The sequence below is a fragment of the Chenopodium album genome, chromosome 21 (genome assembly GCF_948465745.1).
Source record: "Chenopodium album chromosome 21, dcCheAlbu1.1, whole genome shotgun sequence".
NCBI classification, from domain to species: Eukaryota; Viridiplantae; Streptophyta; class Magnoliopsida; order Caryophyllales; family Amaranthaceae; genus Chenopodium; species Chenopodium album.
In genome coordinates, this window is record NC_137854.1 from 12649848 (window position 1) to 12676766 (window position 26919).

General features: G+C 32.5%; 2 protein-coding genes across 2 annotated transcripts; one reads left to right on the forward strand and one right to left on the reverse strand.

The window, feature by feature from the left end:
* Positions 1–943: 943 nt before the first annotated feature.
* Positions 944–10030, reverse strand: LOC145601390 (THO complex subunit 4C-like). The gene is made up of 7 exons (XM_081657402.1): positions 9909–10030; positions 8477–8735; positions 7508–7651; positions 7358–7426; positions 6563–6753; positions 4720–4770; positions 944–1359 (listed from the first exon to the last, which is right to left on the reverse strand). Exons 2-7 carry the CDS (start codon positions 8681–8683, stop codon positions 1173–1175), a joined length of 849 nt encoding a protein of 282 aa, XP_081513528.1. The 5' UTR covers positions 8684–8735; positions 9909–10030; the 3' UTR covers positions 944–1172.
* An 11515-nt stretch (positions 10031–21545) lies between these two features.
* On the forward strand, positions 21546–24509 carry LOC145601791 (transcription factor HHO3-like). Its single transcript, XM_081657864.1, has 5 exons — positions 21546–21991; positions 22146–22468; positions 22602–22950; positions 23150–23226; positions 23939–24509. Exons 1-5 carry the CDS (start codon positions 21868–21870, stop codon positions 24287–24289), a joined length of 1224 nt encoding a protein of 407 aa, XP_081513990.1. The 5' UTR covers positions 21546–21867; the 3' UTR covers positions 24290–24509.
* Positions 24510–26919: the final 2410 nt, after the last annotated feature.

A 26919-nucleotide genomic window follows, 5' to 3' on the forward strand; every position in this document is an offset into this window, starting at 1 on the left:
TGAGACCAAAATTGTAACACTCTATAATCAGAACAACGAAGCAAAATACAAAGTAAATTTTCGTAAATGTAAAACAAAATTGTTAGTGCAAATCAAGGTCCACAAAAGTTAGAATGCTTTAGAGAAGATATATATAAAGTTATCGTTAGTATTCCATCCCACAAAAAGGTGTGGCGTTTGTCAGCAAAATCTAACCATATACCTACATATGCACATTATTTGTGAGGTTGTATGAAACAATAACTACGCTAGTTTTCAATGACAATAACAAAATATTTAGATCTCATATTGATATAATTACTACGCCAATGAAGTCTAAACATACTAACAAGATTGTTGATATCTTTAGAGTTTTTGCTGGTACAGTTACTAACATGAGGTATAAATATTTCAACAAGCACTTGTTATATGTATTCAAGACGAGTAATTATTGACATAGACTTCCTCCTTAATTGTCATAGTGTTGCTGGTTGACATTATTCATAGGGTGTGGCGTTTGTCAAAGGTGTGTGTATATATATATAGAACTTTTTTTTTTTTTTTTGGAAACCATATATATTGAGCTTCGAACAATTTGAAGAGCACAATACAGATTGAACAATAATGAAAAAAAAAAAAAAAAAAACAAACACTTTTATACTTTATGAAAGCTACCTCTGCTACTACAATTGTCCTATCAAAATTCTACATTAGGTTACTCTAATCTAAAGACATCAATAACTACTATCAAACGAGAATCTATAAAATCCATTCTCCGGCTGATTTTGCATTGATCGCTACTCTTGCCATAAGAAAAAGTGGAGCATGTCATTAACCCCAATAACCAGGTCACCGAGAAGACATCAAGTGTCAACGGAAAGACATGCAGTTGTCGAAGCTTTTCCCCGACACCTAATTTCTTCCGTCTTCTCCAGAAGAAGGATAACCCATGAGCAGCAAATAATTTAAAAAAAAAATTATAATCATGATAACATAAAACTACTAATAGAGTTATAAAAAGAGATGCTAAATCAGATCTGTTTAAACAATTAAAACTCAAGTGCAGCAAAAAGCCAAAAAGCAAGTTCCCATGCAAGCCACACATCCACATCCCAGAAACACAGAATTTAGTATCTGCACACAGCACACTGCAGTAAATCACATAACTCCAGTGTCAGTGATGATGCAACTTTCTACGAGATCTGCATCCCTTCAGCATGATAGGTCTCCAGCTCCTTGTCAAGATCTTCGGCAGATTTGTCTAGCTGCTTCTTTCCACGACCCCGTCCTCTTCCCCGAGATTGACCACGGCCTCCGCCTCGGGTTTGCGTTTGTGCACGTGCTGGGCCATTTCTAAATCCACCTCTTGTTCTTTGTTGCCTACATGTGTCAGCAAAATCACAATTAATAACAAAAACAAAATCAGAGCCACACATTTCAAACTCTCAGAACACACACGAGTTATACTCAGGCAATATCAACATGTTGATGACATCTAGCAACTAATTTACTAACAAGTAATTTGTAAAACATATATATTTGTGCTGGAAGATACAAGAAGCATCCAACATGGCTTATCGAAAATCTCCTAATCAATTAAACCAATAATTATCAATAAAGCAATAGTCTATAAGGAATATTAAACTACTTTCTGATTATATGGATATTTTAAATTTAAAAATAAAATAAAATAAAATAAATAAAAATAACAACACAGCTACATAAGAAGCAACAAGTGAAAACTGCACGGGGGGAGGGATTTAAACAAAAAAAGGAATTGGATTGATCTACTTATTGTTCAAGAGACTGCTGTCATATGACATGGAACTATCTAGGACAAAATGTGGCATGGTGACATTGAAAAAGGGGTCGATGTTTTTGATAGTACCCTTGTACTACAACTTACTTGTTAGTGACAAAAAGCCCTAGCGCTTTGAAATTTACCCTTGGAAATTGGAATACATGATTTTATATTTATAGAGTACCCGCCTGAATTTTAACAAGGGAAGAGGGCAATGTTAATGTTTGGGAAATTCATGGAAAAGTACTCTTGTACCTATTAACTTTTACCATTGGAAAATTTGACCACATAATGTAACTGTAATACATCAAGTGAGCTCATAAATAAATTGGTAGAGAATTTATATTTATTACATGACAGTATTCTTCTACTTCCTCTGTTTTTTATTACTTGACCTATTGTAAATAGGCACAAGTTTTAAGGCAGAGCTGGTAAAAAAGGAGAAAGACCAAATTACCCCTTTACTCCTACCCTTTCCTTTCACCCACACATACAGTACATCTCACCGGACACCACCAGAGCTACCTACACCGCCGCACCTCAAACATTACTTCACCAGATAACCGCCTACGCCGCACCACAACCACCACTTCACCACGGACACCACCGCTGTTCAGGCCGCCCCCACCATACTACCCCACCGTCACACCGTCACATACATGAGAAATTGAAAGATTGAAACTCAATTTGGTTGTGGGTGGTATAGATCGTACATAGCACTACCATAATAAAGACAAGAAAAGATAAAGAGAAAGAAAATATTAATACTCCAACCAAGCACTAAGAAATTGAGATCAAAAATCCAGGCTATGAAGGTTGAATTCGGTTATCTTTGTTTTAGATCTGGATTTGACGGCCAAATTCAACGATCGTAGCCTCGATTTTGGACTCTTGGTAAACTTTGAGTACTTTGACGGTGGTGGTAACGACGCTGCGGTGAAGAGAGAGTGTGTGTGATAGGAAAAGGGCAAGTGGTGGCAATGACACAGACATCACCGGTGAAGAGGATATATAAGGGCAGTGATAGATGTTGCTGTGGTGTTTCAAAAAAAAAAAAAAAAATTGAGGTGGTGGTTGTGGTGGCTGCCATGGATAAAGTAGAGGAAAGAGGGAGGATGTGGTGGTGTGGAAGAATGAGGGGGATGTGTGGACTGAGGTAAGAGAGGAAGAGATAAAGGTGGAAGGTGAGTTTCTTATTATGTTGAAATGGTTGTGAGGGTAAATGAGTAAAAGTGTAGTATTGTATTTGCCATAAAAGGAAACAGGTCAAGTAAAAAGAAACTTCCCAAAAAGGAATACAGGTCAAGTAATAAAGAACGGAGGAAGTATTACTTTACTTGTACAAGTGAGAGCACTAAAATAAAAGTCAAAAGTACAATGGTACCACGTGATATGATATACTCGATCTATTTAAATTAACCGTCAAAATGTCCATCCAATCTAATCGGCACACTTTCTATCAAGGCATGAAGTATTTTATTATTTCTCTTCCAACTACCAAAAGTTAGGATCTCAGCATCTCATATCCTCTATCATTCATTCATTCCACTATCCATCACATTTTTTTTATATTAATTATAATAGGTAAGGCAGAAAATCATCAGATAAAACTCCCCATAAAGGTATGTGACAATTAATTTAAGGCAAGAGTAAAAGTTTGTATAGCAACAGAAGAAGTCAAAAGCACAAAGGGTATCACATGCAATAAAAAAGAAATGTGGCAAACTATAAAAGTCAAAAGTATGAGAAAACTATCAAGTAGAACCAATGAATTCAAAACCATATCTGATTTGAAAAAAAATCAAAATATCCAAAATTTCAAATCTAATAACCAAATTACCAAAAATCATATCCAAAGATCCAACCTTTTTTTTTTAATGCTGAAGTTACTCATCTTAATTTATAAAGTTCACACATTAATTATTTTTTTTCCTTGGCTAATCTAATTTCTAAAGTTAGGATAGGAATATTTGGAAAAGAAAGGGAGGGATGAGAATGTAAGGACATCAACTAATTTGAATGACAAGGGAGGGAAATTTGCAGATCCATTTTCATTCTCCTCTTAATAATCAAATCACTCCATTGTTGAAATGATTTGGTAGGAAAATGATAGCCCACACTATTCACCTCCCCTCACAACCTTTCTATCCCTCCATTTCTCCACAATTGCTAACCAAACAAAGTGTAAGTTCAGAGTTGACATAAAGGCAAGATTATTATCTCTCTTATTTATACAGCAACCAAACTATTCGACATTGAACTTAAACTACATAATGCTCTAATATATATATATACTACCTCCGTCCCATTTTACTTGCCCCATTTGACCTAAAAAAACAATTTAAGTCAAATGGGGCAACTAAAATAGGACGGAGGTAGTATATTATTAGAGACTTATATAATGAATTCAACACCACATTAATTTGAATTTTAAAGCAATGTTTACAAATATTTGTTGAAGCTTATTCTCATAAGAAACAGAAATGAGGGCATCTTGAAAATTAAATACAGGAGTTTTTTGGACGAAAGACCATCCTGTAGTACTATTTATAAATTCTGGGGTGAGCTTTTTGCAGAATAGATAACAACTATCAATCCACTTTTTGCTTAGCCACCAAATTTTATATAAAAGAGAAGTTGGAGGACTAAAGTGTACATAAATTTCCAAGTTAAACACTAAAATGTATGAGCACTAGAACCCTCAGTTCTCAAAAAATGGAGAGGTGGAAACAAAAACAGTTATATACGGCTATTAACTTTCCTCCCTTCTTGATCCATAACCTTGTCTGCAAGGTATTGGATAATAGATATGATAGTTAGTCCAGCCACACAATCACAATATGTTGGCCAGAGATATCACTAGAACAAAAGAATCTGTTGACCTAAAAAACACAACAATTCGATGTGTATCATAGCTCTAGAAACAGAAAATGACTCACCCAACACCACGATTTGTCTGAGCCGATGAAGCTGTACGGCCACCTCTTTGCCTGCATGAGATATAAAAAGATAATTATGAAACAAATTATTATACAGAGCACCCAAGGGTGGAAGGGGGTTGGAAATTAACAGCTGCAAACTCTTTACTGAGAAAACATTAGCAACATTCATTTACCTAGACAAGTATAAGAAACCAAAATTCACACACATTGCCCCAATAAATTGCACCAATATTCCACACAAAAAGGATATCACATCTATGCATCTTTATCATTTGTTATCGGGAATATATCAGTATCATGCAATGTTTCAAATGGTTGATATGAGAGACCCATACCTCAAACCCTTCTTAAATCAAACTCATCTACTCTTTACTCTGTCCTTCACATTAAAAAAATTCAATTGATCCATTCAATCTAATCCCTCTCCCCATCACTAAAATCCACTTTCCACTCATATCATGTCACCATAGTACATAGAAAATATTGATCCTAAAGTTTATGTCCATTCTGAGCATAATAAACAATGAACTTGATAGCCACGTAATTGTTGTTTTTATGCAACCAAATGCTCCAGATGGAATGTTATCTGTTTGTACGTCTTTAACTTGATGTTGAGCAGATTATTTTGTTTTTTGGGCAGTTATGTTGGTGATTATAAGGGGAGATTTGACAAATAGATTGTTAGTGATTCTAGTGTGCTAGAACGTCCACCACTTTCACTGTATTTCATTTTTCGTAAACCTCTTTTACTAACTTACCCCTCTTAACCCGCAATATTTACACATTTCCACAAACTCACTTTTACTTTATCTACCCTTTTTTCTTACAACCCATCTTTTAACACTCTCTACTTTATCCACTTTTTCCTTACGCCCACTCATAATATCAGCAGTTCAGCACTCTCTCCCTCCCTCGCCAATTGCCTTAATTTTTGTGGAAACAACATATTTTGAGAGCTTTAAGAAACAAAGATAGTCGGTCAAATCAAAGCCTTAATCCCATAAGTGGGGTCGGCTACATGAACCAAATATGATTATTCCGTGTGGCCGGCCACCCACAAAAATCTTCCTCCTTCAACCCTTACGATCCAATACCTCATCCATATTTGAAAGCTTTAAGAAACATAGATTGTATTCCTTAAAAAAAAAAGAAAAAAAGGAAAAGAAAAGAAAAAAAAGAAGAAAAGAACGAACAATAGATAGTATATGGCAGCAAAGACGCACACATAAATTAAATTCAATCTAAAAAAACCCACAAAAATCCTATCATGCAACTATTTCCTGCATGGGGCAATGTCTTCCATAAGCTTCAAGTCCCAAGTGTCCAACAATTCCTACTATAACTCCTACTCCAACTAATATTAATCCTTCCTTTTTTCCTGTGGCACCGATGCAAGGAGAATCTCAAAACATCTCCTTATTAGAGCATCACTTTGCCTTAATCATATACACCCAAACTAATCTTGTATCTCACAAATTACCTATGGCCAACGTTATTGAATTGTTTCATTCCACAACCTATGTTCTTATACAAAACAAATCTAACAAAACAGCCATATTTACGACACATTCCTCTAATCTAAGTTTCCCATAACATGCAAGTATCTTATAGTATGGTCACACTGTTGAATGTTGTTTAATGTTAATCCAACTTATGATCAAGACACAATCTAGCAAAGACTGATAATACAAAACAATAATTTAAGGTGGGATTAAACACTTGGCAGGTGACTCTGCAAGAGATGCTATGTCATCATGAAAACAAACAAATCAGGCAGACAAGATAATTGCTGAGACACACAGAAGATATGAATATATAAGCTCTAGATATATGAACATACGTCATAACAACTCTTCTTGATGCCTTTCCATTAGTGCCTCCGACGATGTTTACACGAGCAGACACAGGCCCTCCTGAGTTAGGGCTTGCAACTTCAATCCGCATAGGTCTTCCGTCAAGCTGAACATTGTTGTATCTCTTGTGGGCGGCAAAAGCATCACTCCTTTTTGCATAGACGACTTCAGCTGATCCCTGCAATTTAAATTCATCAGCAAAAGCTAGATCAGTATTCTAGGGTAAAACCCACACAAGCAACCAAGACACAAAAGAACTGCATGATGGTGTAAAAGATATAGCACACATTGACAGCGCAGTGAACATAAAGGAGCAAAAAATATTTAGGATGAGAATAACATGCCTAGAAAATAAGACAGACTGAACACCAAGCAAATATACAAATGCACATACTTCTGAATTAAAAACCAACAGTTTAAGATGCCATATAACATAATGAATGACCGAGGACCACTTGATTGCTTTCATATGATAAATTAAGTAGCAGATATGTATGTTCTAATTAGATACAATCATCTCTACCACTGACAAGAGAAGAAAAGGAAAAGAAAAAAAAAAAAAAAAAGCACAACAATCACTGTGTTAAGAATGCATGAATTTCTACATCAGATACAAGCGGAATAAAATGAATCTTTTATGGGGTACCACAGAAAATATACTTAAACTGGTAAATTCAGAAGAGAAAAAAGATGTATAGATAATAGTACAAAAGCCTAACATGCAAATTCCAATAAACTTGGCATCAAAAGGGAGAAAAATAAGGCAAAGACCATTGACTTACACTGGGTTGACCATTTTTGTCAAAGTGGATAGCATAACGTTTCAGCTCCCCGATCTCAGAAAAAAGCTCCTGATTCCAAGCTCAAATTTCAGGGCTAAAAGAAACCAGTCGCAATGTCTTTAATTGAAAATTAATGAAATCAGGCTGTACCCTTATATCATCATTGCTAACTGCACGGTCCAGATTTGTAATATGTAACTTTGTACCATTTTCCATAGCGGGTAGTCCTGCAGCTGCAAGGCTGTCTTCAAACAAATCTTGCTGCCATGGGAAGTTCTTGGTTCTGCGAAAAGACTGGCGATACCATTGGGAAACAGAACCCAGATGGAGGAAAAGTCGATGTCAGCATACTAGAAAAACAGCGAGTCGCCATTCTTGAGGTGTCAATGAGATATTTTCATATCATAAAATGTAAATGAAACAACTAATGATCAATCCAAATATATTGAAAGCCCAGATAAGCCACTGAGGAGACCAGACAAGCCATCATCATGACCAGAAGTAAGTGAATTCAAGATTAACAAAAGGGTGAGATAGAATGTAGAAAGAAACTGTAGGAATGAAGCAATGTGTAACATCAGTAATAAGCTAAAGAGATCTCTTTTCTGAAGCGAACTAATTTTTGCTCAGCAAAGGATGTCGAAGTAGGACAGTAACTTGCATAGAAAAATCCCAGACATAGCAAAATAGTTCACCATCCCACTTTGTCTATATACAAATCGGCAAAAGAAACAAAAAGATGGAAGCACTATCAAGTTTCAAATATGAACTAATGATTGATCTGGTTCAAATGGCTGACTAGCAACAATCCTCATTGACCATGATGATAGCAAGATTTAACAAGAGGCAGCAAAGGAATTCCGTTATTAAAATCATCAGATGTCCCTCAGAACGATGTAATAACACTTTCCGGAAGAAATTACATGAACCATGATATGGAAACATGGGATAGCACTAATGATGCGCTGAATACATCAGAAGCCTTCTCCATATGTGAAATTAGGCTATGAGTCATTGCTTGTTTCAATTTCTATACTTATGATCACCATTCAGCACAGCTCCCTAAACCACATGCCACACTTAAAAAGAATGCATAAAACATCCGAAGTTTGGGCTTGCCTTGGCTATAGCGAAAGATGAAGGTCGAGTATTTACTCCAAGAGGACCCTGACGGCCTGCCCCTCTACCTATCCCTCTCATTCTTCCACCACTAACAGCTCCTCTAGCTGCACGCCCTCGAGGGGCACCACCTCGTCCTTTACCCCTGCCAGCACTTTTCTTGCTCTTTATGATATCATCCAAAGACATATCCAAAGCCTTATCCATAAGGACAAATATTTAAGAGAAACAGATGCTTCCTCAAGTGGGGTGATTAAATCTGAAAATCCACAAAAACAGAAATTTAATTCACTAATAGTACATATGAATTATCATAAAACCCATTCATAAAATCATACTAAATAACATGAATTGTTATAAATCCCATATCTAAGTCTGAATCACATAAGAATGATAATATCCACAATCAACTACAACAGAACATTGAACTGCATTACAAAACTTGTCCTGGTCAAATTCTAACAAATTCCCATTAAACTGGGAGACTACATTGATTTATCGTACAGCAAAGAAATACTACAATGCATACAGCCAGCACGGACAAAGCCAAGCAAGGGAAACAGCATCGATTCATGAGCTTTATATTAACAACCCCAACTCCACCTCCCAAAATTCTAAATCATCCCCTTTTCTTCCTTTAAAAAACCAACAACCAACTTGAGGATATTGTATCCTACCTACGATTTTTCCTACTGTTTTTTTTTTTTTTTTTTTGCGAATGTAAATTTCCGGAAGATCAAATCAAAACATTAAGTTACTGAGGCTAAATCAATAAACAACGGAAATTGGTACAAATCCCCTTTTGCTGTGTACAAAGTCCCCTAGTCTTATCTTCTTAATAAATGGGTAAGGTCATCGCGTTGAGAACTTATTTTTCCTAATTTCCAGAATCATATTTGACAATAAAGGCTTCCATAAGTTCAGATTTACAACTATACATTAAATTTTCGAATACCATTAAAGATACTACTTTCAAATTTATGTTTAATTTCCAAACATACGAATCATAATAGATTAAAATAATTGAGGTAGCAGAATCTTCAGACAAATTAAGAAACAATAAGACTCAATTGCACAGGATAAATCAGATCGCATACGAATCATAATAGATTAAAATAATTGAGGTAGCAGAATCTTCAGACAAATTAAGAAACAATAAGACTCAATTGCACAGGATAAATCAGGTCTCAATTACACGGGATTCAAAAACAAACCCTAAAGAAAATCTGCTTCAAATCAACAAATTAGACCAAAACACAACAAAATCAACCTAAAAAAACACAAATCATCATCAAACACAGAAAATTAAACTCAAAAACAATAAAATCAACCCTAAAAAACAACAAAATCATGAAAAACAAACAAAAAAAAAAAAAAAAAAATCAATCAAAATTCAACTAGAAAACAAACAGCGAAAGACTCGAAACCATACCACAGAATCAACGAAGCAAAACGAAAGGATGAACGTCGAGCGTAGCAGAAGATGGGCGACTTTCTCTCTCCTGAAGCCTCTGTGTTTATCTCTCTAAAATCTGGAGATTAGTATGAGAAGGAGATCTCTTAACGCGGAAGTTTCGCTTTTATTGCTCCGACTTTGGGTAATGGGCCAGCAACGCTAAGCTGTAAACCAACCCATTAAGGCAATTGGTCTTGGGTGCATCCTCATGCACCTAAGATAGGTGCAACAAGGGAAGGTCTAAAACACGCGGTCCAATTAATAACTCAGACAACAAATTCGCGATCCATTAAAATCAACCATACGCTCTACAAAATGAACATTTAGTAAAAAAAATATGAACATGAAAAAAAAATGAACATTTAATAATTAAAAATGAACACGTAAAAAAATGAACATTTAATACTTATAATGCATATGTTTCATAATCATATTATTTTTTATTTCTTCAAATTTTTATGTTCATAATTAAATGCATCATATTCATAATAATATTATATTATAATTAAAAATATTCATAATGTAAATATGTGTTGTTCATGAAATATTGATTAAATCTGTTTATGCATATGTTGTCTTTCTTAAATGTCTATGTTCATATTTTTTTACGTATATGTTCACATTTTAAATGCTTATATTCACTTTAAGAAAACCAATGCTTACGTTCATATTTGAAATGTTTTGTTCACTTTCTGAAATGCATAAGTTCATATTTTTTATGCCTATGTTCACTTTCTAAAAAGTTAATGTTCACATTTAAAGGAACCTATGCATATGTTCATAATGTAAATATTCATAGTAAATATTTGTTGTACATGAAATATTCTCATTAAGCTTGTTTATGCATATGTTCTCTTTTTTGAATGCATATGTTCATATTTTTTACGCACATGTTCACCTTTTAAATGCTTATGTTCACTTTAAGGAAAACAATGCTTACGTTCATATTTTAAATTGTTATGTTTACTTTCTGAAATGTATATGTTCATATTTTTATGCCTATGTTCACTTTATGAAAAGCTAATGTTCACATTTAAGAGAACCTATGCATATGTTCATTTTTTGCATACTTATGTTCATAGTTAAAAAAATGCAAAAATATCAGATGAAATTCATACACAAATAAAATTGATCGAAGCTAAAAAAAAAAAAAAAAAAAAAAAAAAAATCAATTCATATGAATTCAAAAGTTAGATAAACTTAATCAATCGAAATTAAGCACAAATTCACCACATAATAAACTCAATTGAAAAATTGAATCGAAAAACTGAAACAAAAGAGGGAAAAAAAAACAGAGGAGAGATAAATTAAAGAAGATAGGAGAAAAAGCAGAGGAAAAGAAAAACAAAATGATATTTTTGATCGAAAATTTTGATGAGAATTAGGAAAGAACGTTGATCGAATTCAGAAGAATGTTGATCGAATTTTGATGAGAATTAGGAAAACTTGGCGCGAAAATTGTTGATCGAATTCGGAAGAACAGGCTGTGTTTTGCTGCGTTTCATTCAATAAAACATGCGTTTTGGGTTGTTGCATCTACCTCTACATACACAAGCATGCACCTAAGTATATGCGCCATTAAGGAGTTTAAAGTTTTTCACACGGGTGGGCTGATCCCACCCTATATAAAAACGGAAGCTCTTCAACTCTCCATAGTCCCCCCCTAGACCTCTGGCAATCCTGAACCACCCGAACGCCCGATCCGAATGACTCGACCCATGACCTGAATTTGACCCACAAATGACTTGAATCTGAACTAACCTGACCCGAATCCGAATTTGACCCGATACCCAAACTGACCCAACCCAAATATTTGCTTACCCGAAATTGACCCAACCCGACCCGAAGTGATGAGCCGAATTTGACCCGAAACCCGAATTAACCCGACCCGAATATTTGCTGACCCGAAGTGATGACCTGAATTTGACACGAAACCCAAATTAACCCGACCCGAACGACCGGTTTGCCAGGTTTAGTCCCCCCTAAAGCGCTAATCCTTGGATAAAAGTCTCATTTGTCAGTTGCATAGTTTGTTTTTTTAGCAGGGAATGAAGAACAATTTCATTACTCTCTCCGTTTCGTTATAATTGCAATAGTAGAGCTTGTATAAATTTCAAGAAATTTACAGGGTATAGGTTATAGGGTGAATTTTATAGTATACGAAGTAAAGTATAGTTAGTGGAGATTGACATAATACATCTCAATTCCATGCTCAAAGCTTCTCAATACGAGTATTGCATATCATGGATTCGAGAAATTGACATAATACATCTCAATTCCATGCTCAGCACATACATGAATCATGATAAAAGTAGTACTTGGAGTACATATATACATGTACCTCAAAAACATGTTAAACAATATTGCTCAAAACATCCTACTGAATAGCAAGTTAATCCAAAATGTAGAACCAACAAATTAATGGTAACTGATTATATGCATTTAAATGTCATACTCATAAAATCGACATTATAACTTTAATTTCTATTAATCATTTAACAAATATTTACTTGACAAATTCAACATTCAACATACTTTGTCAACAACCACAAAAGCATATATTTGTTAAGATGATTACTAGGAATTAAAACAAATTGTAAACATAATAACATGAGACTTGGTTTAGAGTGAACCTCCCTTGAACTAAATCAAGTAACATGTGTAAGAGCTCTATGAGATGCCCAACCGTCCTCATTGTAAATAAGGGCCTCAAGATGTCAACATAACTTACTAATCTGAGCAGCTAGTGAGAATCCAACCGTTGAATAATAAGCCTCATGTGTCCCAAACATACTCCCAAAATTTCAGCCCAAACCGACCAAGGATGACCTTTGATCGGGGGTCATCTTTGGGACTGCTCCCGACAATCCGCGAATAACGAACTAGTCCTCAAAAAAATATAGTATATTACAGGAATTAGAAAATGTCAACAAAAACTCCACAAAACAATGAGATTTGGGAAACACTAAATCCCAAAAAATTACGACGTATAATTAAAAAACATTGTACAACTCCTTTAAGATTGCAAACTGTTACAAATATAAGTGCATCCAATTATAATTTCACTATTAGTCATTGAAAATAAACTAGCAGTAGGCAGAATCAAGCAAATGAAGAGGAAATCAAAATCCACCGGCCATGCAACGAGTAATGTACAACATTAATAAGCCATAAAAAAAGAAACTAACTAAATGGGTAATTATGGCTTAAATTAGTCTCACCTTTTTTCGTGACTAACATGCATGTGTAGAAGGATAATGACCAAAGAAAGCTATAACCAAGCCAATCAATTTTTAAACAAAGCAAACTCAAAGCTATTCTTCTACACAGTATATAGCAACCACTCAAATATGTCAAGAATATCAATTACAAATAAAATAACATAACATAAAGAAGTGGCCATAATTCCATAAACATACATATATACTACAGTTGACCATAAGTCCATAACATATTAGGTAGTCAAATTTACAAATGGCCTACCAAAGAAACAATAAATCAAAAAAGCATGCAACATTATAGTTATAAGCAATATTCTCTGCAATCAGTAGCATTACCCCTAGCAATTAGAGATTGGAGGAATATACTCTAAATCAGACAAAAAATATAAATTGAGCAAACAATGTAAAGCACATGATAACCGATAACAAAAGTATAATTCTCATTTCAATACAATTCATCAGCATCGTCACAAACTCACAATCGCAACAAAATATGGTCTAAATAAAACCGAATCACAACATTATGTAAACTTGACATAAAAAATTCAAATATTTAGAGGTCAATCAATCGTCTTTTAGATTGTTAGTAGATAAGCAAATTAAACGAAAGTACTTATCTCAATGTTGTGTAGACCAATTGACAATTGCCGCGTCGTGGTAAACCACTGACCTAAAAGACGATTCCGCGCTACCCCGGTGCAGTAGACATCAAGTGGTCGCCCTCCAGGATAAGCACGGCGCCGGAATTTGTGTGCACTCACAAACCCGACTGGAATTCAGAATACTTGCCCAAAAACCGAAGGGATATATTTTAAGAGAAGGTAAGAAGTTAAAGATGGATGGTTTTATTGTCATATAATTCGGAGGTGAATAATGTTGATTTATAAGGCAATTGAGGGAGTAAAAACAACCAGCAATTAAGGGGAAATGGTCATCAATCAAGTGGTGTAACATCCACCCATTAATCCCCAATAAGAGCTAGCTTTAATCAACATTAAAAGGGTAACGGCTAGTCTTTAAGTAACAACATTAATCAGCAATAATGCCCATTAAATTAGCAATAAGAGGAAGCTAAAATTAAGGGATTCCAATAGCCATTAAATCCCAACAGTCAAAAGAATAAACACCGTAACTTTCTTGGTTTTACTTCAAGAACTTCCAACACTTTCAGCACAATCAAAAAAGAGGTGAAGGGTTGTTTCAAATTCTTCACCATAACGGGGGCAAACTTTGTCCACGTTTACTCCACGAGAAGATAGAACAACCATGGTTGGGAAGCCATTAGCCACAGTCCTCCAGACTAGGTTTTTAACTCTTTGAGGCACCTCTGCATTCCAAATCTAGATCACCTTTTCGGTTATTAAAACCATGAAAATAAAAATTCAAACCATATATGAGAATTGTAAACCCAAAATTTGAGATAATAAACCTAAAAAATGGGAAGAAGACTCTCACAAATGTAGATAATAAAGCAAAAGAAAAAAAGAATAGAATTTTCCCTACCTTATTAGCATAAAATCATGGTATTATGTTCAATATAATGTCAATTACATGCGTAAGATACAATAATATTAAAGGTTATAAGAGTTTTCAAGATTCACTATGTTAAAATTATGGTATTATGTTTAATATAACGTCGATTACATGCGTATGAACCTTAGGTAATCAGGTGCACAATAATCTATTTGTGAACCTGGTCCACACAAGTTTTTTCCTAAGTTGAATTGAGTTTGGGTTATATTAGGTCGAGTTGAATCAAATTGAACAATAATGGAGCATACGGATGTCAACTTTTTTGGATTCAGGTCGACTACAGTTGTTATAAGGCAAATCGGGCTTTAGATTGTTTTATGTGGAATGTGAATTAAGTTTGGATTAAAGATATCGAATCTTTACTAATACTCGAGATTCTTCATCTAGTTCGTATCTTGAATTCTCTTGTTATATTGGAACTTGATTAACATCATATTAATTCGGGTTGATTTCGGACCCCAACCCTTGGTGGCCTTGGATATAATAATCGAGTCGGATTTAGCTTGGTTTAATTGGTTTATTGGATTGGCTAACTTTTTGATAAACAATAGGGCAAGTATTTTGAAACTAAAGACGTAATTTGTGTTTTGTAGAGCCCAGTATGCAGAAATCTTTTGCTGGGCCTTATCTTTCCAATGTATAAGGGCAACCAAGTGGGCCATGATGTATGGCAATTTTGGAGTGTGCTCTGCAATCCGGATGGAGCTACAGCAAAGCTATCAAACTTCAAAAAGATTTCAGAAATTAAAATACCCAAACATGGATTACTTCAAATATTGTAGTACGTTATACGTAGTATACTTTTTCCGTCTTTTTTTAATTGCAACATGTATATTATTTGTAGTGTACATATACTTTAATTACATCCTGTGAATAATATTTAAGAAAAAATATAATCGTATAAATCTTATTATCTTTGTCTCAATTGTACTTTATACAAAATTGAATTTTTATAATTTTACCAAGAGCGATTTGTGTAGATAAATGTTATATCGCAAACTAACTTCTTATTGCATTAGTATCAAAAATAATTATGCACACACTTTCCTAAGCTTGTAGGATTAAAAGGTTTTTTTTTATGAATAAACCGCTAATGTTTCATTGAAATATGAAATGTTTTTCTTTTTTCAAGTCACAATATGAAGATGTTGTTCTCTTTATTTATCTAGTCATGAACTCACAGATTACTTTCATTTTCATCGTACTATTATCTTATTCTAAAAGAGGTTTTATTAAAAATGAAGCTGCTAATACCAAGTAACCAATAATATAGACAAAATTTGATTTTAAATGCTTGATATCAGTCCATGAGATTTTATCAATCAAATAAGTCGTAATCCACAAAATGAATGTGGTATGGACACCTTTACCAAAATGGGCAGGTATATGAGTAGAATATTCTTAGTACATAAACTTCTTATAACATTATTGAAGTGAATTATTGGCACTTCATCTCCACTTGTGATTCTTGTGGAACAATGTGTAAGAAAAATACATGACATTATATTTTGATGAATTGATGCCTTGGAGTAAACTAAACTTGGGGCATTATAAGTCCACATTTTAATACATGCACTCGTAGTTTCTAGTAGCACAATATTTACAAAAATCAATTAATCATTTATATTAAAAGGTCCCTAAAAAATGGTCCCCAAGCATAAACAACTTCTTTGTTTTATGATAGAATACTTAGCATCAATTTTGCCATAGGGAAGATTCTCATCTTTGACTTTAAGTGCAGATTCTCTGTTACTCAGAGGATATTCCATTTATAAGAAAAGAATAAGGATTTTTAGTGCATAATTTATGGCCTGTTAATTTATTTTTGTAAAAAAAAAAAAAAAAATTATTAGATGTATTAATATGATTTTATTTATTTTTATAAAAAAGACAAATTCGTTGCATGATTGATGATTCACTTGTTGGACCAAGAGAACAGAAGTTAAAATATACAGATTTGTGTTATTTTGTAGAGATTGATTCTGCTTAACATCGTGCATGAGTGCATGCATGGTGCATGCTGTTAAAATTATGGGAAGTAAACTTCAGAGTACTGAAAGTCCAAAATAAGCAAATTTCATCAAATGAGCAGCAAGTCAGTCATAGGTGCAAGTAGCCCTAAGTGCACCGGCCGGGTGCAAGATGTAGGTGCATGCTCGCAAAATAAAAGGTGAATAATAAAATATTTTGATGAATAGTATACATATGTATGGAGTAACATTTAACATCAAACCATTGACGCCTTGATTGGCTTGATGGTTTAAGTTAAAAGTCTTATTTTTCAAAACATATACCGAGTATTTAGAATGTCTTTTGGTAGGATTTTAACCCTAAGTCACTTAATAGTACAATACTTTGCACATATATATCCACTAGATTAACTTTAGTCCTCATGACAATGGAACGAAGATAAACATATCATTTAACATAGATGTCAATGCTCGGTTATGATTATTAATAATCATGATATGAATTGTTAGTACATCTGCTATGACAGCCTAATTGTCAAAATAGCTTTTCATACCACATGAGATTTCTAGCTAATTTCCTTTGGAGCTAGCTTGTTCGCAATGGTTAGCACTAGGTTGTTAATTAAATGAGCCTTGCCTTTTAAATTATTTTTTAAAATTTTATGCTACTAATTACCAAACTCTCATCTTTTTGATTTTTTTTTACACAAGCAAATTTGCTTGACCAAGCTAATTGCATATTTTAGCTCCAATGATCAAGTTATTAGTTAGAAACGACTTTTGAAAATTGCAAGCAAGTGCCAAATTACAACCATTATTGGAAGTTCGTTGCTCTTATACAACTTTCTTTTTTCCAATGTTAATTTCTTTGATAAGATGAGGTTTTATCGTTAAACTTAAAATTGGTACACAAATTGTAATACTTCATTGATCTTTAATATATTGCTTCCTATTCAATAAGAATCTTGCAGTTATTAACATTTTGAGGGAATTTTCTACATTATTCCCATTGTATTAGGGAAAAAAAAAAGTTAGTGATCATGAGTGATTTTATTTAATTCATTTCAATTTATAATATGTATAGGAGTTACGTAGTGTGCATGCATAAACTAGACAAAAATGTACATGTAATATTGACCAAGTCTTATCATTTTTTTTAATTGAATAGGGAGGGGTAATTTCATTAAATAACTAGTTTTTATGCCCGGGCGATGCCCCGGGTTATTGCATTATTTCTATGATAAAAATCTTTATTAATATTTAAATTTGATAGAATCACAAGTAATATGGTAATAGCTTAGTGGCTAACATGTTAAAGTTTAAGCTGAAGGTTGTGGGTTCAAATCTTGTAAGAACCATATTTTTGAACATATGGAATGAAAAACTTGATTGAATGAGGAGAGCGCCACGTGTCACCTAAACATTCTCAATACAAGAATTAAATACCCCTAAACTAATGGCATCGCTTTTTAAATGCTCCTAGATAATTCAGACGCACAATTCCACAAATTTACAAGACGAATCTTTTAAATTTGTATCCCTGCACACACTAAAATTTAATTGGACAAATCTTTTAAAAAAGTCTTATTATTTTAATTGGACAAATTTTTTAAAAAAGTTTATTTTAATTAGATTTTTTTAAGATGGGAGAGCATAAAAAAGAGGGGGTGGAGAACAAGAGGGCAAAGTTAGAATTTTCAAGTAAACATTTTCCTTTCCTCTTTTTCAATAACCATAAAATTTTACTTTATTAATTAAAGAAAACTACAAATATATGACATCATTAACCAATGTGAAGCAGGACATTTATAGAGTATTGTGGATATTCTTCTTTTTATAGAAAGGTTTGAAAGTGTCACACAATCATCATATTCAGGTATTGCATATGTGCTCATACAAAAAGTAGGAAGGATATATATCACAATTGCATCAATGCATGTAATTTACAATCAATAATACTACTAATTTTATTAGGCAATAAAATGGTGAACAAATAGCACAATCTTGTCTACACAATGTTTGTTTAGTGTGTTAGTAATGTAATTAGTGGAACTTGATTTTCTTCTCCTAAAAAAATTGTGAGATAATGAAATTCCCAATTAATTAACCATTTCCATTTTTGCTCCCTTCTTATCCTAAAATTGGTGGACATTTTGATAAAACCTACTCTTCAATTTTATCTTCTTTTTCCTTTTACTCGGTTCTCAAAATTGTATCCAACCATCAATTAGAGATCATCCTTATCCTATTCTATCCAATTATACAGAATTAAATTTGGTTGTAATAACTTACAAGTGTTAATTTAAGTATAATGACTCTTATCTATAATGCTACAAAGCTCTATTGCTCCTAATAATAGTTTTAGTTTTTTTAAGTGTTTTTATTCTTTATCACATAAAATTTTCTTAGTCAATGTCAATTAATAAAATGGTATCAACAACATATGCTATTAATAGAAAAATATCTAATTAATTTTATGCTAATCTTCATTTCTAATTATAATAATACGTGTGAATATCAAATAAGAATAAACACCTTTTCTATATTAAAAACAAAAAGAATAAAAATAGTACTTTAAATGGATAAAAATGCTTAAAGTGATTAGATTAATAACACTTGAATTAAATTAACGTAATTCCAAAGGGTCACACATTGACATATTATGAAATTTTCTTATCCGATCCCTTCTTAGTTCTTAGTATGCATGCAAAAATATCAAAACGGCTTTTCTTTAAATTAGGTGTATATAAAATTATTTTTATGTGATATAATCAAAATACTACAGTATAGTCTTATCCATAGGAAAGTTGTAGAAGATTGGTTCAAAATATCATGGAAAATACGTACATTAATAGCAATCAAAGAATTCACCTGTTTTTTCAAACTTTGAAAAAGAAAATTTCATGGGAAATATCTGACAGCAGTAATGGATAAGGACAAATTACAAATATCATGCTTTTGTAAGCTTTGATTGGTTAGTGTTATCCAGCTAGATTATTATTAGTAATTCCACCTAATGACAATTAGGATTAATTCCAATTTTAATGCAAAAGAGTGAGTTTTATTAAGTGGCTCTACAAGATTGTTGGAGCTATATTGTAGTATTACTAGATGACTACATACGTAACCATATGGTAATTGCAAATTTTTAATCAAATTCTTGACCTTCTTTACTATAATAACATGATGTCACAACCGGAAGATATTTGTGATTTATGTGATGTCAATTAGAGATTATAATGTGAAGTGATTACGTCTATTATTGCATATAAAACACTCGTTATATACAAGCTTATCTCTTGTAAGAATTTATGTTTAATTGGCCTTATCCCAGTACTAATTAAAGACATTTGAAGAAGCGAACATCTAAAAATTTTTTTGAAGGGCCAACATAAACTTAATGTCAAATGACTTTTCAAAGAAAGAATTATTGAAGCTAACAAAATAGTAGTGAATTGTCTATCATGTGCTTATTTGTACTATATTACGTCTAACCAGAAATTGCTCACATTAAGACTACAATTTTAAGATTCACTATAACAAATAATTTATGCATGAAACTATGTTTATTTTATTAAATTGTAAGATTAATAGTATAGCCTGGAAAACATATAAATCCAAGCTCAAATAAAATAATTATTAAAGGGGCATAGTTTTTTTTTTAAAAATAGATTGCCTCTTAGTTAAGGGCAAGGGTCAAATAATTAAGGTACCAAATTAAAACAAAGAATCCTAATTTTATCACTTCTATTCTAAATAATGTAAGTTTCCCAAAAAATATGGGAAGATAAGACCTAATCATACGCGGCGTGAGCAAGTGAAAGCATGCTTGCAAGATTCTCCTGCCTTAGCGGCACGGCTTCGTACGTGATTCTTCAACACTTTTTTCACTTTTTTATTTCGAAAAATAATTATTATAATTAATAATAATGAAATTAATTAGAGTATATTCTTTATGAAATGAATAATGCCTCCTAACTTATACCCAATTTGGCCAATTAGCACTTAATACTATTTGCTAGTTGTCACATAACACACTCAAATTTAAAAACTATAGTAATAGTAGGATAAATTAAATAATTATCAAGTAGGTAGAAGAAAATAGAGAGACGAAATTATTTGATCATATATGTATATGAGGAGAATAGGATGGTATTAGAATTTAATTGACTTACCAAGTAAAATAGTACTAGCATATTAATAAGTACTAGCCTATGATGAGAATACGATAATTTATTCATATTTTTAAATTATAATACAGGTTATGCACATCACTACTTATGCTAATACTTCCATGCATTAAGGGCAACGATAATAATAATTTTAGATAAATAGTCTAACTAATGTTTAGCCTAATACTATGTATGTATTTAGTCACATATTATGCTATTCATTATTACATGTATTTAGTCACATATAATGCTAATCATTCTTACATTTTTACATGTATTTAGTCACATATTATGCTAGTCTTAAAAATGATGAACGAATAAAACAGAAGCACTATATTTCAATTCACATTTCAAATAAAGCCTTACATAAGCACGATACATCTTGAGATGGTATACAACTTTTTAGTGAAAGGAATATTCCATCTCTACCTTTACCCCGTCTAGTTCTCAATAGACATAGCCTAACACACAATATTCATTATTCGAGCCGATTATAATTTTTTTATCTCAAAATGTTTTTGACAAACTCCCAAAAATTTGTCAAATAATACATTGACATCAATAATAAAATAAGTAAAGTCATAAACAACTACTACTCCTAGCTAGGAGTTTATTTTTTATTTTTTAAAAAAGAATGAAAAGGAATCAAAACCTCGAATATTCATCCAACTCTTTATAAAGCTACCTTTTTTTCTCATTCACTAGAAACAAGGAAAAATAAGAAAGAGAAAAATTTTGAAAAAGATTCGTTAGTGTTACGCGACGGGCCGACTTTGATACCTTTGTTCTAATCTTATTTCTACATTTTTTCCTAAAAATAAACCCAAGAAAAAAAAAATTATAAAAACTTAGGTGTCAAGTTTATTCTTTTGTGATTCTACTCAGATCCCTTTGTTCTTTATTAATCAACCCCACCATTATTTTTTTAAGCTTGCCATAAAATCAACCTTCATAAATCACAACTTTTCTCCATTTTTAGTTCCTCAAAAGTTGATAATATTTCATTTTCTTAGGTGATAAAACCCAAAAACAAATAAAAATGATGGATTTTAGAAATAATATGCAGAAATGTCAGGAATATGTTCATGCGTTAGAAGATGAAAAGAAGAAGATTCAAGTTTTTCAGCGTGAACTTCCTCTATGTTTAGAGCTTGTTACTCAAGGTATGTAATTATCTATATCGTATCGTATCATATCATATCATATCATATCATCAATTGAGTGTGTGACGTGTTACACATTTAAACTGTATGTTATGTTGTGGTATAATTTTTGTGTTATGAAATTGATGTATGTGTATATATTTTTTTATTACAGCAATTGAAGCATGTAAGCAACAATTGTGTGGAAATAGGACAACTACTACAACAGAGTGTTTAAATGGTCATTCAGAGTGTTCAGAACAAACAACAAGCGACGGTCCAATTTTGGAGGAATTTATGCCATTAAAAAGGAGTAATTCTACAGATGATGATGAAGAAGATGAGCTTGAATCAGAAAAACCCCAAATTAACAATATTAATTTGAACAATAATCTTAATAATAATAACAATAACAATGAAAAATCTGGGAAGAAATCAGACTGGCTTAGATCTGTTCAGTTATGGAACCAAACCCCAGATCCACCTACCACTCAAGAGGTTGGTTTAATTTTTCAAAATTTTACAAAATTTTATGTTGTTTATATAGATTTTTGAAATGGGTTTTTTGTGTATTTTTCTGGGTTTACTTTAGTTTTAGCTAATTTTATGTAATTTTGGAATAATATTGCAGGATCATCAGCCAAAGAAAGTGACGGTTGTTGAGGTGAAGAGGAATGGTGGAGGTGGTGCATTTCAACCATTTCAAAAGGAAAAGAATATCAATGGAAAAGAAAGTAATGACAACAACTTTAGCAATAATAATAATAATAAACAACAACCGGCTTCGACACCGGCCGCTTCCGCTTGCTCGAGCGCACAGGAGGCAGAGATGGGACCGAGTAATGGCGGAAGCGGCGGCAGTGGTGGTGGTAGCAAGAAGGAAAAGGATGCACAATCACAAAGGAAGGCAAGGAGGTGTTGGTCTCCTGAGTTGCATAGGAGGTTTGTGCATGCTCTTCAACAACTTGGTGGATCACATGGTAAGATTTTCATCTTACATTATATTATTGTTATGTTCTAATGTAGCTATTACTATGTAACATATGCATTAAATTAATTGATTGATTAATTAATTAATCAATTGATTTAGTGTGATATGAATTTAAATTGTTTATGTGTGAAATGTGGGCTTAGAATTGAGTATTGATTGGTTGATTGATGATTGGATTTGAATTGCAGTTGCTACTCCAAAGCAAATAAGGGATTTGATGAAGGTGGATGGACTTACCAATGATGAAGTTAAAAGCCATTTACAGGTTTGTACATTATTTTTGTCTAATTTTTTGAATTATTGGTATTGTTCTGTGTCGTGGTGCGTTACTCTGTATAAATTTACAAATTTGGAGTTTTATTAATTTCATAGCAAACTCTGTTTATTACCTGAAATTCAAATTAATTGTTCCGATTTCATCTACCTATATAATATTAAAATAGATCAAAACATGCTAAATTAACGCCAAATCTCATTTTCGAATTGGAGGTCCCATGTGCAATATGAGATTCCCTTTGATAAAAATGATTTGTATCTTCAATTGTCAAATTTTACTACCTTGTCAAAGGTTAAATGTCTACGATAAAATGATCCTTTCACGTCATAATTCTATATTACGACGGAACTTTTTTTCATTTTCATCCACCAAACCAAGTCAATTTTTACTCAACTAATTTACCAAAGGTAGATCTTAACTTTGAATCATTTCTTACATTTGTTACTTGGTCAAGGGTGATATACTTTATGGAAAAAATAGCCTTTTAAATTGTCCTTTTCCATTCTCCCTCTAGTATTGTTACACCATGTGATTGCTTTTTCATTACATTCAATCAATCTCACCTTAAGAAGCTTTTATCATTGCATGTTTAACATTCTCGACCAACTATTAGGCAAAATCAACTGACTAATTGATTAATTATGATTAAAAAGAACTATTTGCTGAATTCTAAATATCTTTCAACATGTTTATTTTACAGAAATATCGTCTGCACACAAGAAGACCAAGTTCAGGTGTTCACAACAATGCCAATCAACAAACTCCTCAATTCGTAGTCGTAGGAGGCATTTGGGTCCCTCCAGAGTACGCTGCAACGACAGCAGGTGACACGAACACGGTTGCTGCTCCAGGCAACATCTACGCCCCCATAGCAACCGTGGCAACACCACCACACTTGCGACAAACATCTCCACAACATATGCAACATCAAAAACAATCGAGTCAATCACATTGTGAAGAAAGGGGAAGTCATAGCGAGGGAGGTGTTCATTCGAACTCCCCTGCTACGTCGTCTTCTACACACACAACCACGGCTTCTCATGCACATTAGAGTGTTCCTTGGTCTTGTATCTTTTTGTTTCCAAATTCATAGAAAGGTGTAGAGATTTTGTAACAAGACAACGGTGGAACACTCTTTTTGTATTATGAGGAAGATAAATACTAGACCAATTGACAGTTATAGAAAAAATGTTGTTTAATTCTTTGTATAATTTACTCTTATTCGTACATTTAAAAATAATCTTTCAGTTCAAGTGTCATTCAATGTTTAAGTTGAATGACCTATACATCCTGCTCATGTTCTTGATCATTTTTTCTCGTTTCTATTGTTAAAATTTCTTTTAGCCTTCATGTTGGTCTATGTGACCGAATTGCAAATAATTAAGAGTTAATTAAACAATTAAACCTATATCTTGTTCACCTTATTTCTAAGTTCTAATAACTTTATGTTTTGTACTTATATATCATTATCCAAGATAAATTTAGAAAAAATAAGTTTAATATCATTATCATTGCCAAGATAAATTTAGAAAAAAAATAATTTAATTTCGTTGTGATACCTAACATGATGGCTTCATTGATGATAATTTAATATGATCAGATGTATTTAATATTTAATAGGTCATGATTAGTTATCAAATTGGCCAAGAAACTCCAACAAAAAAAGTATTTTTTTTCAAATTATCATGCAATCACCACTACAAAGTATGAAGAACCTTTAGAAGGTTGTTAGAGAATTCCACCTATTCATATGTTGTACGAAGTATTATTTACTAAAAACCAAATGCATAGTGTAAAAGACCATAAAGATTTTATTGAAACAATAATATACTCATATACTCTATCAAGTATCGACCCATGGTTTTACTAAACAAAAAAACCATAAAATTTCATACAAATTTAATTTTTGCTTATTACCGCGATCCTGTGAGGATATATAACTAATGGTGTCCTTTTATCATTTAAAAACAAAATTTATTAAATTAAAACACTGATCCGTTATTTTAGGGACTATTTCTAAATGGATCAAAGTAATACGGAGTACAAAGTATTTATCTTGACTTTGGCCTTGTTTGGCAATTGGCTATTGGCTGTCAGCTGGTTTGATTAGCTGGTTTGACTGGCTGTTTGTATTGGCTTTTTTGTTGGCTGTTTGACTTTTTATTAGTCTGTAAACATGTTTGGTAAAATTGGCTGTTGAATGTTATTAGTAACTTAGAAAGCCAAAAGCCAAAAGCCAAAAGCTACTCCAAGTAGCTTTTTCATTTTGGCTTAAAAGCCAGCTTTTCAGCTAGCTGAAAAAGCCATTTACCAAACACGAATTTTGGATGTTTGACCAAATGAAAAAGCCAAAAGCCAAAAGCCAATCAAAAAGCCAATGAAAAGCCATTTACCAAACAAGACCTTTGTTGTATCATTTTTGGTATTTATTGTGTTAAAAAAAAAGTACATTAAATATATTCGAAAAATGCCACAAACATTTGAGATTTTTCTTATTATTAAATATTAACTGAAATTAGAAAAATCAAGTAATTGAGTGAAATTTGTGAATAATAATGTATATCCTTCCTAATACATAAAATTTTACCTATAATTAGTACTATTACTCTACTAGTAGTCATTTGATTAAACATCCAAGTAATATGAACTTAAGAAGCATTTCATGTAACATAAAAAAGTTTTTTTTTTTTTAATTTATTGTTTTAAAATAATTTTATTAAGACAGCAAAATGTATTTGAATGAACATGAATACATGATAATTAAATTTTTCTAGAGAAGTTTTAATCACTTACCTAACGAGATTTAGGCAAGCAAGTTCACCCGCAGCATGAAAATCAAATCTCTTATGACGTACAAATTTTAATATTTTTGTGAATCAATTAGTTTTCACGATTTCAACTATCAATCAAACAAGAACTTAATTGAGCGGGCATCCACATATTAAAGATGCTTGTGTATTTTGCATATAATTGGCATATCCTTTGCACAAACAGTGATAAGTCGATGTTCATCAGTGCTTAGTGCGTAGTGACTTTGATATTTAATAATTAATGAAAACGTGGAGTTTAAAGAATCCAAGAATCACAACGCAAACGATTATTAGCGTTCTATGTCACGTCAACTCTATAAAATTAATAAGGAAATGCTGCTTTAAAAGGGACATTCTAGATTAAACTTTGATTGATTCTACAAAATTATGGCCCACCTTCGAATATTCTAGTGTGTTAAAAGGCATATTTTTCAATTATAAAATGCAAAATGTGCATCTAAAGTTTTGCATTAGTTAATTTGTTGTGTTTTGGTGCAAAAGAGTTGGCAGTATTCTATGGTCAGTATATTCCATGATTCTTTATATTATCTTCTTTTTTGGAAAGAATCTACTTGTTCAAGATATTCTACTCTTTTGGATCTCGGCTTGTACAAAGACTCAATTATTTTACCTATTCTCTCCGTCTTAATTTACTTCTAACGTTCAGAATTTTTATAACGGTAAAAATTATTGGTTGATGGGTAATGATCTTTAGTTTTTTTTGCTTAACACTATATTATTATTGCCTTTTCTTGCTTGTTTTTTACTCATAATATATAGTTACGCTCTATAAAATCCTAAGAAAGAAGTTAAAGTGATTACTTTAAACTCACTACTAAACATTTGTGTAACAAAAATCCGAGTTGCCAAA